This window comes from Lycium ferocissimum, chromosome 10 (genome assembly GCF_029784015.1).
Source record: "Lycium ferocissimum isolate CSIRO_LF1 chromosome 10, AGI_CSIRO_Lferr_CH_V1, whole genome shotgun sequence".
NCBI lineage: Eukaryota > Viridiplantae > Streptophyta > Magnoliopsida > Solanales > Solanaceae > Lycium > Lycium ferocissimum.
The window spans coordinates 13,625,656-13,642,591 of NC_081351.1; the positions used below are offsets into that span (position 1 = coordinate 13,625,656).

Sequence of the window (16,936 nt, forward strand, 5' to 3'; positions counted from 1 at the left end):
ATGGGGTGATAGTATGATTTTGATGCATTGGGGACAATGCATCCTCTTTTTGCTGGGGATGGGGGTAACCTCTTGTGTATATATGTGTTAAATCTTGCTTAGAGTAATTGTGACTTTAGTGGTTGTTGCATTTTGAATTCATGGCATGAATTTTGAGAACAAATTGGAATGAAAAGGATATTTTTGAACTTGGAAATGAATTGATTTGAAATTGACCCCTCTGAAATTTTATTGCCTATCAGAAGTTGTAATGAATTGACATGTATGGTTCTTTTTGTGACATCATAGATATTAGAGTGTGTATGGGTTGAGTGTTCAAATCCTTATGCCATTGTGCGTGTGAGAACTTCTTGTGTTCATTGTTGGCATATGTGGATCTAGAACTTGCCTGGTAAGTTGTGCTATATTGCTTAGGATAGTTGGTTGTGAAGTGACCATAGGCTTTCCTTGTAAATAGTCACTTTAGCCTTAAAAAGCCCAAAACCCATTCTATATGAATATCATTAGTCCCCCTTTTGAGCCTTTGACCCATTTTTCTTGATTAGCCGTAACAAACCTTTTTCCCTCTTCATGAATTATTTCCATCTTTGCACCCGTTCCGTCCCTGACGCTATGAGAGAAAAGAGGCAAATCGCCTAAGTTGGGGGTGGCATATGTGTGAAGTAGAGGCTAAGAACCTAAAGCTGGAGGTGTGTGAGTTACATAGTCGAGAACTAGATGTGATAGTGAAAAAAAAAAAAAAAACAGCTAATAATTGTCTCATAGAAAGATTGTAAATTCTAGTAGGAATCAAATCACATCATAGTCATAAGTTGAAGAATTAATCATGAATAGAAACGCCGTGCAAAAAGTAAGAATGTGTAGTGTCGAGGAGGATGAGTCACTGATTCCCAAATAAGTATCCTACCCGTCCCCGAGCCTACATTACAACCCAAGAACAAGTCCTACAGTGATCACAACTGAAACCATCCGAAAGTTTTAGGCATTAAAATTAAGGGCAAGCATATGGTATCTGCACTTGTATATCATGAACTTCTTTGTGAGCGTGAGTGCTTTCTATTCTCATTTATCCTTGTCTCATTTCTTATCTTAAAATTGTGTGTGGACATTCTCTGATCTAAGTGAGAGCATAATGGTGAATACTCGCACGCATAAATGCTTCTGATAATGTGATGTCATTGATTGAAGCGTCATAGTCAATTCTAATAAATTATTATGAAAGAGCTTTGCATTGAAATGAGGAAAGAGGGAGTTGATGTAAAAATGCACATGCATGTAGTGATGAACAAACACCATTGTAGTTACTTTTACTTTATTTTTAGTATAGTTGTAGTTTTTATTTTGTAGTTGTTTTGTCTGACTTGCTTGAGGACAAGCAAAGATCCTAAGTTGGGGGTGTTGATGTGCCGCGGATTTGTGGCACATTCGATGCCTTTTTACTATGAATTTTGATTGTTTTCAAGTAAGTCTAGGTTATTTTAATGTGTTTTTGTTGTGTTTTAGGAAGACGATGGCCCAAAAGCAAAAACAAAAACAAAAAAAAGGAAAAATTGCCCAGAAATGAAGATTCGACGGTTCGTTGATCAATCGACGGGCCGTCCTTTGAAGCGTTGATAAGTTCAATTTTTCAGTGATGGACTAAGTTGAAGAGGACAATGGACGGAGCCATCGATGAAGCGTCGACCTGATCGACGTTTCGTCATTTGTATCATCAAACAGAATTGTCTACTAGAAGAGAGAAAGACGAAAGAATCAATGGAAGGTTGAACTGGTCGACGGCACCGTCGAATGGACCATAGAACTGAAGAACCAAAAGACGAAGGCATCGACGGACCGTCGAACTGATCGACGGCCCGTCGATCATGCTACCAGGGGCAGTTTTGCCAATTGCTGATGTGCGTTTTTGGAGCCTATTTAAAGAACATTTTAGGTTTTTGTACACATCAGATTTTTCTCCAACATCTAACACTTTTTCCATTGGTGGGTGAGCATTGAATACTCCACTTTTGGAGCTTAGTGAAGACAAAAAGATTCCATTCTCACCATCTTTATTACACTTTGTAAGCTTTACGTCTCTATTATTGCTTACTACTTTTGTGACCAATATGTGTGAGTAGTTTCTTTAATCAAAGTTGTGGACCCAAATGATATATATATATATATATATATATATATATATATGTATAATGGGTTGTGATGTGTTTTATTATTTATCATATTCATTGTTAGTTAGTGGTTGCAAACATGCACAAACCCTAGTTTTGTTTGGAAAGATGAACTAGGGTTTGAGTTGAAATAATATAACAAGGACTCGGGGCGCTAGCCCTCGTTTAATGAACTTACTTAGGGATAAGATGAGTTCTACTTGACATATTTAATCGGTTTTACTTGCAACTTTTCTATATTTGGGAAAATCATGAAAAGAAATACTTTCTAACTATTGGAAAATATTAGGAAGTACATTAGAGATTAAGTGCATATGAAACCTCGACCCATTTGAAATATATCATATTGATACCCATAGCATAACATCTAATCACAACGGGGATACAACTTTGGTTCTTTTAATCCAAACAAATTTTAAATACCTCAAAATAGCGAATACAAACTACTATATTTGAACCACTTTTAATTTAGGTCTACCAACAGAACCTACTAGTCGGAATAGAACTAAAGTCTTTAGAGATTAGTAACATATATAATTAGTACTTATTTCACACTTTATTCCCGGTGGGATTCGACCCCAACCTAGTTGGGTTACTATATTTGACACCGACCGCCTTACGCCATAATTTAGGTGTAATTTGAGCGTATCAACCCACGTAATTTAAATGAAAGGCTTGACGAAGGGAGGGAGGTGTGGTGGGATAAGGAAAACACTTTTTTATATTCGAAATTCAGGACTCACTTTTTCAAGTTTGCCACAATGGCGATTTGCTAATGTTTTCAAACTTTTACGACACTAACTATTTCCTCTAAAACTCACTGCTTTAAAGCACAATGCTTCAATTTATATAGATTTTTTCAAAAAAAAAAAAAAACTATAGTACAATAACTTTAGAAAAAAGAAGAAGCTGAGGGTATTAGTTTTCTGAAGTTTGCCTATACTACCATACTGGCTATTAGGGGTGTACAAAGTAAATCGACAAATCACACCAAACCGATAAACTGAGTCAAACCGAAAAAAACTCGACTAGTGGTTTGGTTTGACTTGGTTTGGTGTTGAGAAAAAAACCCGATCATAATTGGTTTGGTTTGGTTTTAACTAAAAAAAGTCAAACCGAACCAAACCAACCCGATATTACATGTATTCAATTTTTAAAATATTTTATACATAAAAATATTTATTTGTATTGGAATTTATAAATATTTCTTTTATTTTTTTCGTAGTTTTTTATCTATTATCATATTATTCAAGCTTGAACTTAGAATTTTGAATGTCAATAAGTTTTATATCCTATGGATATTTGTAACTCAAATAAAGTTCAAACCAAAACCAGCTCAACACTAACGCTAACTAAAGAAATTCAATTTACCACTAGGAATGACAATAATGTTGGATATCTATTCTTTAGTTTTGCATAATTAGTTTAGAGAGTGAAAATACATAACTTAAGTTTTTTTTCTTTGTCATGTAATTAATACTTATTAGCCGTGCTTATTTTAGTATGACTTAGTATTTTTAGATTATGGTCATTTTCTTTATAGCTCGTTAATTAGCAATATTTATTTTAACCGATTTTATTAGTTTTTGTTGAATATTTTAATACAATGTCATCACTCTTCTCACATTTTGTGTTATTTTCTTAAGAAACACCTTAATTATATAGTTGTATCTTACTAGGACGAAATATTTGAAGTAAAAGTTATATGTATTGTATCAAGACTATTCGGAAAAAAAAACCCGACAAACCGAGAAAACCGAATAACCGAGAAAACCGAGGTTGAAAAACCCGAATTTTATTGGTTCGATTTGGTGTATAAATTTAAAAACCCGACGCGATTGGTTTGGTTTGGTGTTTAAGAAATCCGAACCAACCCGGTCCATGTACACCCCTAACTATGGCAATAAAATTAAATTGTTTGGCAACAAAAAAAGTTCATTTGCCAACAATAAAATTAAGTTTTTGTCAAATATTGATTTTTGCCAATAATACTATTTTTGTTGTCAAAGAGTTGTTGTCATTTATGTACTTTCTTGTAGTGTGTTATGACAGACATACATTGAAGAAATAGGAACAAGACTATACCCAAATTCTTATCTGAATGGTGGAGTAACTTGTGCTACACGTTGAATTAAGAGACTGCAATGACGGTTGGGCTTAAACAATACTATGTGATGGAATAAGTTGCATGCAATATTATATTGCAAGCTTAAATAAGAATTCTAAATTAGTGTACGTGTTTGTATTTGTAAATCTTTCGAATTAAATACTAGCTGTCTGTATATTAAGCTAGAATATATAGTGTAAAATCGTTATCAGCATGATATGCAACTTTTTATGATCAGAGAAATCAAAGTACTATATAGTAGTATGTATTATCTATAAATGTGTGTGTAATATTGGTTGTGCTAGATATTATGAAATGTTTTATTAGGATCCGTACTCTATTCTGCACTTGATCATGACTATTATAGCATGTTTTATTTGAAATGATTCATTTTCTTCACCACTTTCCCTTTATCCTCTTTCTCCGCCAATGGAGTGTCCGGTGAGGTGGCAGAAGCTGGTTGGTTGTGGGTATGAACCCGCACGCATACATATTTTAGCTAAATATTAAAAAGGCTTTCTTTCTTAAATTTGTTAGTATATTTCATTTAGATATTTGGACTAAAACTTATTGTAATTGAACATCTGAACACATATTAAAATGTCACACTAAAAAAAGAGGGTTTTCCCACCGACGTTCAGTGAAAAATCTGAACTATAAAACATGATTTTCCCACCTCATTTCCACTGAACTAGCTCATTGGGAAAACAGATGGGGGTAAACAGGTTCCCATTGAAACGTTGGAAAAGTTCCTAATTTTTCCATGTGAAACACTATGATTTAGTTTTTTTCTGCCGACATTCAGTGGGAAATCCGGGGGACAATGGAGACTTTTCAGTAGTGCGTTCATATTAGACACTTTCAGTTCAAATTTTAATTTGTTTTGCGTGTGTTATCAAATATCTATTAGTTAGGTAGTTAAGCTAACCACATAGAAGAGATGATATATTCTAATTATTTAATTTATTTACATAATGGACGCTTGAGAACACATGATTTTTTAATATTTTTTTTAAAAAATAATTTGGAACAAGAATGTCTAATAAGGACACCTTATTATGTGTTCAGATGCTAAATTAGAACGAATTTTAATTCGACTATCTAAATAAAATTTGCTAACAAGTTTAGGCGTTTGGCGATTAAGCCTATTAAGAACGTGTTCAATAGGCACAACATCGACCACCCGGTAGTTAACATAAAATTATGGATTCTATCATGTGTGATGTTGTTGAAATTTTACCTCTACCACATGGACCAATCCGTAATATTAAGAATATTATTTGAGTAAGGGATGAGGGATATATATACATATGATAAAATGCTTTTTTCCGAGTGCCTATAAATACTACGTACTCTCTTCTAGCAGTGCAAATTAAATTAAAATGGCCACAGCATTTTCAGTATTTAAGTTTGTTTTCGTCTTTGCTACTCTTCTTTTTACTGGTAAGTCAATTACTACTCAATTTTCATTAAATCGTTTTTTGTAGTGTCCATGAACTGGAACACACCTTTCAGTTTTCTGTAGTCTCTACAAATTAGGGCGTGTCTGGGAGTTACAGCATAATTACTAGGTAGTATAATTATTATAGCAGTAATTACACAACCAAGTAATTATATAATTTTGTAATTATTATAATCTGTTTCATAACATAATTACAATATGATTCTCAATATATGTTTGATCTTCTTTTATTTTAAATAAAAATTAATTATAAACAAAATAAAAACTATCAAATGCTATCAATAGAATCATTTTTCGAGCAAAATATGGGTCATCTAGTCATATAAGTAAAGAAAGAAAAAACGGGAGTGACAAAATAGAATCTTGGGTCGTGAATAGTAATTTAATTGAGGATGAAGAAAGAGAATTTTTGGTTCAGCTCTCCACCTTAACGATAAAAATAATGATTGCTCAAATTATTGAATTTGATTCTTGGTGATCATTTATCAAAAAATGATTCTGATTATCAAATGATTAGACCATTGGGACCAAATTTTAAATTTTACCATCTACACGCTCACCGGTCGACGCATCTAGGTGGTCATGTATATATCCCATGCAATGTGTATTGTCATACTAGTGTTAATTAATTTTATTCAAATATTTTCAGGTCAATTGACTTGGTGTCCAAAAACTTATGTAATGGCGGCTCGAGAGATTTCTTATGATGTAAAAACGGTGGAACAAAGAATATTCCCTAATAGACTTATTACGTGTGGAGGGAAATGTGAAAATGATTGTAATGATGGCTGGATTTGCACTAGCTGTGGCTTTAATAAGTATGGTGAGGGCCCAATGTGCACAAGGGACCCGTTCTAATTGTAAAACAATGATATATATATATATATATAGACACTATTAAATACGTCTATAGTAACTTCATTAAATGTCTAATTGGCATATATATAGTATTGATCTAAATCAAATTTTTGAAAACGTCTTGCTCTGGCTCTAAGAGGCTAGTACGTTTTTCTGGTGTTTTTGGAACAAACAACGGTTCTAATATTTGTATTTACCCTTTTCTAGGGATGGTTTTAAATGGTATGGACACTATTGCATAATCAGTAAATACTTACTGTTTAACTGAAGTTAATTAAGTAGCCGCTACATCTAATGAAAGGTTTAATTGGTAATCCCTTCATTGCATAACTAAGTGACTCTTTTAGCTCATGCACACCTCTTAAGAAATTGCTTACTCTTAGAATATTATGAGTATTTTTACCAACTTACCCCTAATTATATTTTAAGTTAACATTGGGTATTGAGTAGTAATTAATGAATCTTGATTATTTAAACAAGGGCAATTTTGAAAGAATTTGCTCAAAATGTTCTTGAAATCCTAAACGGCCATTTATTTTGAAACAAAATAAGAAGCCTAAATGATCACTTAATATGAAATGGAGGGAATAATATAAAAGCGAATTTAGGATTTAATTGGAAGTAACACGCATAATTACCTTCAACGTAAACCTGGCTAGCTAGTCATAAGTGCCAATAACAGGTGGAATATTCGGTTGATTCGGTGGATTTCGAGATTCGGTTACCAACTTTTTTCATTTATAAATAACCAAATCAATAAACGAACCCAAGGAATCAAATTAATCAAGTGGTAGTATATCAATGAGTTCAATCAAGCTCTTAGAATTGAAATAAAATCGGTGGCGGATTGATTTTTGATAATCCTCACTAACTAATGAATGGAGAGTTCTGATAATCTTCACTAACTAATGAATGGAGAGTTCGCTTTAAAATCATCCGCTCTGTACCCACCTGAGTATAGGCTTCAACAAGAATCGCACAAAGGTATAAAACGTTAAGACAGTTTTGCGCATAGCCTCAATCTCATAAGGCTATAAAGCTTTTACTTTTGTAGCCATGAAGAGGACGACGGAGCCAAAAGGTATAAAATACACGGTATAAACCAAAGTTTATACAGTTATACCCCAATTTTTTTTTTAATTGCGCATTGAAGCCGTAAACAAAAACAATTTTTTAATAAAACGTGAATCCCTCCACGTTTTACAAATTATATTTTGGAGGATCCACGTTTTGCAAACATAATTTGTAAAACGTGGAGGATCCACGTTTACAAACATAATTTGTAAAACGTGGATCCCTCCACGTTTTACAAACATAACTTTTTTCCAAATTTGTAAGACGTTGCCTCTATTTAAATCATATTCGGCTATGTTTTTAATAAAAAAAAATTATTAATTTTTGATAAGTTAATTTTAGTGAATAACCAAATAAATATTTTAATACATGCAATAATTAAATATGTATGTATGCGAATGTAAAAAATAAAATATAAGTTAAATAAACGTCACACATTAACTTATTAATAAATGTTAAATTACATGATAACTATTAAACGGCACAATTGTTTTATTTTTTAAGATTTTGATTTAAACGTGTTATTTTTTAATCAAGACATAACTTTATTTTGAATATAAATCTAAGTCTAAAAAATATAAGGTGAAAAACTAGTTGTAAAGTGGTCAAACTTTAGATGGTCATAATTTTGCGCTCGGACATCCGTTTTACGTCATATTTTTTAATAAAAAAAATTATTGATTTTTTCCATTTTTAAAGCATATAGTTAATTTCAATAATTAAAATTTGTTTGAAAAAACTTAGTGTTTGATCTAAGGTTATTTTAGTCAACTTTATATGTCGAGAAAATTAGTCGGCTTTATTTTCAAAAATTAAAATCGCTTCATTCACAGCTACATTACCCCGGATTTTAAGCAAATCTATCAAACTTTGGTAAGGGGAAAATTGAAATATAAAGGTGTTTTTTTTAAAATCGGCTACCAAAACCCCTTGCAAATTTTCCGGATCTCGAAAAAAACGCAAGTTCAAAAAAAAAAACAATTGTTCGAATGACCATCTAAAGTTTGATTTATACTTTATATTTTTAGACTTAGATTTATATATCAAAATAAAGTTATGTCTTGATTAAAAAATAACACGTTTAAATCAAAATCTTAAAAATAAAACATGTCTTGTGAGGTTATCATGTAATTTAACATTTATTAATAAGTTAATGTGTGAATTTAACTTATATTTTATTTTTTTATTTTACGTTCGCATACATCAATTTAATTATTGCGATCTATTTATTTGAGTTATTCACTAAAATTAACTATATGCTTTAAAAATTAATAATTTTTTTTATTAAAAACATAGCCGAATATGATTTAAATAGAGGCAACGTCTTACAAATTAAACCCTAAACCGTTTATGTTTGTAAAACTTCCACGGTTTGTAAAACGTGGATCCCTCCATGTTTTACAAATTATGTTTGCAAAACGTGATCCCTCCACGTTTAAATCAAAACGTGAGGGATCAGTTTTTTTTTTTACGGCTTCAATTTTGGGGTATAACGTGGATTCCACGTTATACCCCTTTGCATAAATTTTTGGCCGCCCCCCTTTTGGTTTATACCGTGTATTTTTATCTGCTTTTAGTCCTACGGAAAATTTGCGTACCAAAAAAAAAAAAAAAAATGAAAAAAATAAAAAAGACTTTCTCTCCATTTCATCAAGTATGCATTTAGATGAATGACATTTGTCATATTTAATGTTTAAGGGTCTAGATTATATTAACTAGTATCTTAACCTTGGTTAAGTAGCTAAGCTTTGGAAAGCATTATCAAACTTTGGTAAGAAAAAGATATTTCCACAAATTATGGTACCCAATTAATATCAAATGATTATAGTTTATATTTACAGTATATATCCAAATATAAAAATTGTAACACATCTGAAGAGGTTTCGCTTTATGTTATGCAGAAAATATCATCAAGGATGTTTAACTTCATTTTCTCAACAATTTGTAAGACTTTCTTATTGGTAAAGTTAAAACATTAAACAACCAAGTTACTTCAGTTCTATTAATAATATTTTTGAAATATTTTTTTGGAAAAAAAAAAAAGGAAGAACTTTCGGTGTCGTCAATTAAAGGTACCCAACCAATGAGGCAAGAGGCGAAAATACAAAATATTCTAAGTAAATTAACGAAACCCATGTTTCATAAAATTGAAATGTTGGGGTCTTACCTTTATAATATCTCCAACCAGTAAAGAGCAAATTGTTTACGGTAGAATTGTTTTTTTATAAATAATAATGTAGTGAAAATGACAATAATATGAGAATAAAGTATAAAATTAAATTAGTGATATTAATGAGTACTAGAATTTAACGGAATATCTTTCCATTTTGGTAAGTAGAGCTTTCGTTTCAAAACTTGCCTAACTATGGTTAAGAAATTAGTTGAGTTAATATAATCTAGACCTTTAAAAATAAAATGGGACAAATGTCATTCATCTAAATGTGTACTTGATGAAATGGAGAGAAAGTGTAATGGAGATGGTAAAACAATAAGCTAAGTGTACAACTGCAAATTAGCAAACAACTTGCAGCATCATCAGGCTCTAACACCTCTTATTTCTGTTCAATATCCCTCCGAACTCCCAGAGAAAAAGACTGTCCTCTTGTCCACCCAGACCTATAACCAAACAAGATGAAAGAAAGACCGGTGACGATTACATCAACTATTGCACACTCACAGGTCGATGCATCTAGGTGTTCACGTATATATACTATGCATTGTCATACTAATGTTAATTAGTCTTATTCAAATAATTTCAGGTCAATTGACTTGGTGTCCAAAAACTTATGTAATGGCGGCTCGAGAGATTTCTTTTGATTTACAAGTGGTGGAACAAAGAATATTCCCTAATTCTATTATTACTTGTGGAGGGAACTGTTCCAGTTCCGGTGAAAATAATTGTAGTGATAGCTGGTTTTGCAATAAATGTGGCTATAATAAGTTTGGTGTTGGCCCTATGTGTACAATAAAGTTGAACTAATTGTAAGACAATGTTATAATATATGCCTATAATAACAAAGTAATAACATTAAAAGTAATAACATGCTATATATATAGCATCATCTATATATCAAAATATATTAAACTCCTGTTCTGCTTCTAGAGGCTAGTACGTTTTTCTTGTGTTTTTGGTACAAACAACTGTTTTAATATTTGTATTCATCCATTCCAAGGGATGGTTTTAGATGGTATGGACACTGTTGTAAAATAAGTAAATATTTACTGTTTAAGCGAAGTTATTAATAGCCACTACATCTTATGGAAGGGTTCAACCGGTAATATAAAAGCGAAGTCGGGATTTAATTAGAAGTAACACGCATCATTACCTTTAATGTGAACCTGACTAGTCATATGTACCGCTAATAAGAGAAATATTTGGTTGACTAGTCATTAGTACCGATAAGTCCGTTCCTATACCAACTATTTATTTATTTATAAAAAATAACCAAATCCATCAACGAAACCCAAGGAACCGAACTAATCAAGTGGTTGAGTTCTTAGAATTGGAATAAAATCAGTAGCAGATTGCGTGATCTTCTCTAAGAATTTATGAAAAATCCACTTTAAAATAATCCGCTCTACACCCAATCCCAAATATACGTTTGAAAAGGAATCACACATGGGTATAAAACATTAATAGACTGTTTCGCTTATAGGGTCAATCTCTATAGAACATTTACTTTTATAGTCTCATCAGAATTTTAACCTTTTTTTTTTTTTTTTTTCAATATATATATATCCATGGCGTCCGGGCGAGCTTGCGCACGCACCTCGATTAGTTCCACAGATACTTGCTACCTCCCACTAGCAACCGGTACAAGTTATTCTATCCACCAAGGCTTAGACAGATGGAACGAAATCACCTAGTCCATCCGACCAAGCCTCTTGCACAGTACTTCAAAGTTTCCAGCCATGAAGAGCAAGATTAGATCACTTGCGTACCAAAAAGAAAAACAGCACTTAATGAAGAGGGGCTTCTTTTAGCCAAATGATAAAAACAATAAGCTAAGTGTACAACTGCAAATTGGCATATAACTTGCAGCAAATCAGCAACACGAATTCAGATTTAAATGGTTCAAATATAGTGCCTGGAGGCTGGAGGGTAACCCCTCAACCTACAAGATAAAAACCTCTTGAAATTGAGTATACCAATAAGGCCCAAGATTCTTTTATTCTCTTCAGTATCCCTCAAACTGCCCGAGAAAAAGGACTGTCATATTGTCCACCCAGACCTATAACCAAACAAAAAGAAAGAAAGACCGGTAATGATTACACCAACGATAACAAGTTGAATAAATATAGTTACTGTAACAAAATGTAGAAGCCAAAACGTTTACATACAATTAGGCCTTTGCTTTCAGAAGTCTTGCTTTGAGCTCATCGGCCACAGCGTCAATGAACTCTTCGGTGTTCAGGTAATGCTCTCTTGAAAGCCTATTCAAAGAAAAAAAGATTTACAAGGGATGAGAAAGAAAGCTCCATTGACAAAAACAAATGCGAGAGGAAATTATGAAAGAACTAAAAGACAATAAGGCTCACTTGGACCCATGGATGATGAGTGCAAGATCTTTGGTCATCTTTCCAGATTCCACCGCACCAATGCATGCTGCCTCTAGTTTCTCAGTAAAGTCCAAGAGCCTTTCATTGTTGTCCAACTTTGCCCTGTTCACAAACAATTTATTAAGTATTCATAATCAACCAAAACTTCTTTGAAACTTTCCAAACAGCAAATAGGCTAACGCTCTGCAGCTCGAAAACTATAGTAACCTACCTGTGTGCAAGTCCACGAGTCCAGGCAAAGATCGAGGCAATGCTGTTTGTGCTGGTTTCACCACCTTTCTGGTGAACCCTGTAGTGGCGAGTAACAGTTCCATGAGCTGCTTCAGCCTCAATGGTCTTCCCATCAGGACACACCTGAACCATATGTTCAGAAGATGTCAGACTCCAGAACAGTGATTTATATTAGCAATAAAAAAAATGATCCAAAGGATCCAGACGCGTAGTCATATATTCCCAAGAAAGATATAGAATAAGATAACTTAAAAGCGGGCCTGTTAAGGAGTTGGTTGAAGCAAAAAATGCTATAGAAAATAAACATACCAGGACAGATGTCATCAACCCAAGGGATCCAAAACCTGTTCCAAGAGAAAAGGGACATTATTATTAACCTCTAGGACTATAAATTATAGGGAGAGAGACAGGAATACTTGATTCAGCTATCTTGTGTATATTCTATAAGGGATCTGTTGAAATGACAGCCTTAAAGCTACAAACACATGTCAAATACCTTGTGCTAAGAAATCACTTTGTACATCACCATCATAATTCTTGCAGGCCCATACATAACCACCTTCACTCTTTAAAGCATAAGCAACCATATCGTCGATAAGACGGTGTTCGTACCTATGAAATATCACTAAAGAGTCAATGTTGTTGTACTTGTGATAGTAGAACCATGCTTACCAAGTGAACTGTGGAAACTCACCAAATTCCAGCTTCCTCATACTTGGACTTCCAATTTGCTTCATAAACTTCTTGGAAGATGTCCTTGAACCTTTATAAGAGTATTAATGGTAGCTCAGAGAAACAGAATATATACAAACACCACAAGTGAAGGCCAAACGGAAAACAGAAAGATCAACAGTTTGGCTGCTCACCTCCCATCATATTTCTTAAGAATGGTATTCTTTGTACTAAGATAGAGGGGCCATTTCTTTTGGTATGCCATGTTCATTGAAGCCTCAGCAAATGCGCGAACGGACTGCATCACATCAAGAAAGTGAAAGCAAAAGAACTTAAATATATAAGTCTGCAGCAATTTAATATTCCATATTTGAAAAGGAAACCAAACTTTTGTAAGCAAACCTCGTCTGTGTTGTACATGGATAAAGCTACTCCACCAGCACCAGTAAAGTTGTAAACTTCAAATTCAGTCTTCTCGTCTGATCCTTCTGGCACTGATAAAGTATTAAAAACAACATTTCAGTAAACATATTCTAAGCGAGTAAGCATTGCTAGCTAATAGGATCACATCAAGTAAAGCAACCAACAAAAATTTACCAAACACCAATTTGAGTTTTCCAGCTCCTTTAATAACTGTATCAGTAGCTCGGTATTGATCTCCAAACGCATGTCTACCAATGCATATTGGTTTAGTCCAGCCTGGTTTAAGAAGCATATTTTGCTCAATGACACTACTAAATTAACTTGAGGGAATATCAATATGCAAAAGCAGAAAGCACAAGAAATCTGGGATACCTGGGACAAGTCGGGGAATATTTTTGCACATAATTGGTTCTCTAAAGACCGTTCCTGTAGTCAATGCCAATGAGTGCAACGAACTATAATCAAGCAAGCTATAACTAGGAAACAATATGATCCAGAAACGAGAAAGAAATGCAGGTGTACCATTTAGGATGTTTCTGATAGTCCCATTTGGGCTCCTCCACATGGATTTCAAGTTAAACTCCGTCATACGGGTCTCATCTGCAAAATAGCACTTTCTAAGAATGATAGCTTAACAGAAAGGACTTACATTTGCTGAAAATATGAGCAACCGAGCTCAGCAAAGAGGAGCACCGAAATATAAGTACCTGGAGTAATGGTTGCACACTTAATAGCTACGTTGTACCTGCAGTTCGACCAAACAATAGACATTAAGAAACCAGAATAAGGCTGAAAAGTTACACATAATGGACAACCAATCCCAGTTAAAGTTAATATGAAGCAGAAAGGAGAGAGATCTAGTAATCTAAAGAAATTAATGAAGACGTGTGAATAGAGGAAAGGATAGCAAATGAATTTGCTCCAAGAAATGGATATTTTCTTCCCCGTTAGATGTAAACTAGGAAGTAAAGATGAACAAAAAACATACTTTTGAGTGGCTTCCGCACTTTCAACTGTAACTTTATCGTCTGTGGCATCACGGTGGGGAAGGCCAAGGTCAAAGTATTTTATATCCAACTCCAGAAAGGGAAGGATGAGCTAAAGCAAGCAAAGAAGCTTCATATGTTAGTAGCTTACAATTTTATTATTAGAAGATAATGAGAAACCCATACTGATCAGAAACAAGCCGAGAAAACTTGTTACCTTATCCTTGATTGATTTCCAAATAACACGTGTCATTTCATCTCCTGAATCACATAATCAAGAAGAAGATAATAAGAGAAAAGAATTATAGTCATTTACAGTCAAGGTCACATGCATATTTTAGGAATAGAAGCAAGATAAATCATAATACTACATGATACCACAAGAATATAAAATCTAATCAACTTTTACTTCTTCTCAGCAAACTCTAAAAGGGGCAAATGATATGCTTGTATTTTTTCAATGACGGAGAAATCCGTGTTTCAACTTCGAAATCCGGACAGATTCAGAGGTTCGATCTATGATTTATCATTCATGAACATTAAGAGATAATTGGACATGACATGACGCTGTTAGGATCAAACATCCTGACACAGCTTCTTATGCAAAATGTTGATTTTTTATATGTAACTGTATTTTATGTTGCACTGCTCTACAAATTCAAATTCGTTTAGCAATTAAAATTTAAGAAAAAAAGAAAAGGTTGTCATTTTCCCAAGTAAAGTAACAGTTACTTTAACATAACCAAAGCTAAATTGTTTTCTGAAATGATGTGTCCAGTCAATGTTATATTAGATCACAAAGTATAGACAAGTAAGACAAAAATTTTAAAAAGCCTTTCATATGGTCAATTTTGAACAAATTCAAAATGGTGAGAACACTTCAATTTAGGAAATTAGTCCGTTTTCCATATTTAAGCATTCCCACATATCAAAACAATGTTTAGAAGAGTATACTAAGGATCTGTTTAGTGAGAATTATCTATCAATTAATTGAAAAAGTGATCCCTACACACGATAACTAACATTGATTTTGAAAAATTCCAAACCAAACAAGCCCTAAGTAATTTTGAATAAACATAAAAAAAGAAAGGATTCAGTGAATACTCCTCTTAAACATGAAACCCAGTAAAAACAAGGAAAATAAATATATATGCAAAAAAGAGCCACATATATCTTCCCATTTGTTAAAATTTGGATCTTTTTCATATAGTTAGCAAGTCTGATCTAACCAACGCCACAAGACATATATAAGTAACAATGTCAAAAAATCGCCAATATATGTTGTTAAAGTTAGGATCTTTTTAATCAAGGAGCTCAAAATCAATTCTTGAATGGATGATCAATAGTTATATCTCTGATCTAACAAAATATATATGTAACTAATAATATATATATGTATGAGTAGTTAATCAGTAGGATCTAACAAAGGCCTGGTTACAATAACAGATCCTTTTATTAAGTGGTCTACATAAAAACAGATCTATAAATCAAGAAATGGGAGAGAAAGAGATCTAACCGTCCATCTCAACGATGGGGTTTTGAACGTTGATTTCCTCGAATGCCATTTTTGCAGTTTGACAGATCGCCGCCGAATACAGAAAAGTTGGTGAAAGAAGATGCAGACTATGAAACAGCTGCTATACTATGCTTAATTATATACTTATATATTTTGGGACTTGGTTGAGCTAAGGACACTCTTTTATTTTTATTTTTCTTTTTTTTTTTCTTTTTTTTTTTTTTCATTTTTTTTTTTTTTTTTTTTTGGTAATAATGATTCTTCAATTCAAGATTCATCTGCATCGTGACATCATGTAGGAGTCATTAAAGGAGGGAAGGCTCGCTAGTTGGAGTCTTTTTTTATTCTCGTAAATTAAACGTGCGACATTTGATTAAGGTTAAAAAGATTATATTGGTAAGAATATAATTTATTTGCGCTTACCTTAAGCTAGCGTTTAGTTATAGATTTTGTGAAATTTGACAAAAAACAAAAAAAAGAGTTTTTGAAATTGTTTAAGAAAAATAGCTATTGGAATTTGAAATTATAGTTGGTCATGCATTGAAAAAAATTGAAGTTTTGTGAGTGAAAACTGGGAACAGTTTTTGGAACTTGAAAATTTGTCTTCAAAAACTAATCAAATTTCACGGACTAACGTTATTTTCAAAAAGGAACTAAAAAAAAAAAAAAAAAAAAAAAAAAAAAAAAAAACTTTCAAAATTTATGACTAAATGGGTGCTTAATTAGAAAAATTCTTTCTTTGAATCTTGCATCAAATAATGTCGATTTTTGAGTTTGTTAGTAATAATTAGTGGTAGATTTGGATTGATGATTTGTTTTGTGATTATTTTTAATTAAATACCTTTCTTGCTTTATTGATGATGGGCACGTAGAATGGCCCAA

At 32.8% G+C, this 16,936-nt stretch overlaps 1 protein-coding gene across 3 annotated transcripts; it reads right to left on the reverse strand.

Annotated features, from left to right (window-relative positions):
- Positions 1 to 10,212: 10,212 nt before the first annotated feature.
- LOC132032525 (isocitrate dehydrogenase [NADP]) lies at positions 10,213 to 16,207 on the reverse strand. Of its 3 annotated transcripts, none has more exons than XM_059422155.1 (16): positions 16,055 to 16,207; positions 14,756 to 14,799; positions 14,541 to 14,650; positions 14,260 to 14,297; positions 14,075 to 14,152; positions 13,925 to 13,978; positions 13,727 to 13,828; positions 13,532 to 13,623; positions 13,324 to 13,427; positions 13,152 to 13,220; positions 12,954 to 13,069; positions 12,767 to 12,801; positions 12,438 to 12,580; positions 12,206 to 12,328; positions 12,008 to 12,100; positions 10,213 to 10,282 (listed from the first exon to the last, which is right to left on the reverse strand). In XM_059422155.1, the coding sequence occupies exons 1-15, from the start codon at positions 16,101 to 16,103 to the stop codon at positions 12,010 to 12,012; spliced, it is 1,248 nt and encodes a 415-aa protein (XP_059278138.1). In that variant the 5' UTR covers positions 16,104 to 16,207; the 3' UTR covers positions 10,213 to 10,282; positions 12,008 to 12,009. The 3 variants fall into 3 exon arrangements, with proteins under 3 accessions (XP_059278138.1, XP_059278140.1, XP_059278139.1); XM_059422157.1 differs by lacking the exon at positions 16,055 to 16,207 and adding an exon at positions 14,948 to 15,115; XM_059422156.1 differs by lacking the exon at positions 10,213 to 10,282 and adding an exon at positions 11,627 to 11,898.
- Positions 16,208 to 16,936: the final 729 nt, after the last annotated feature.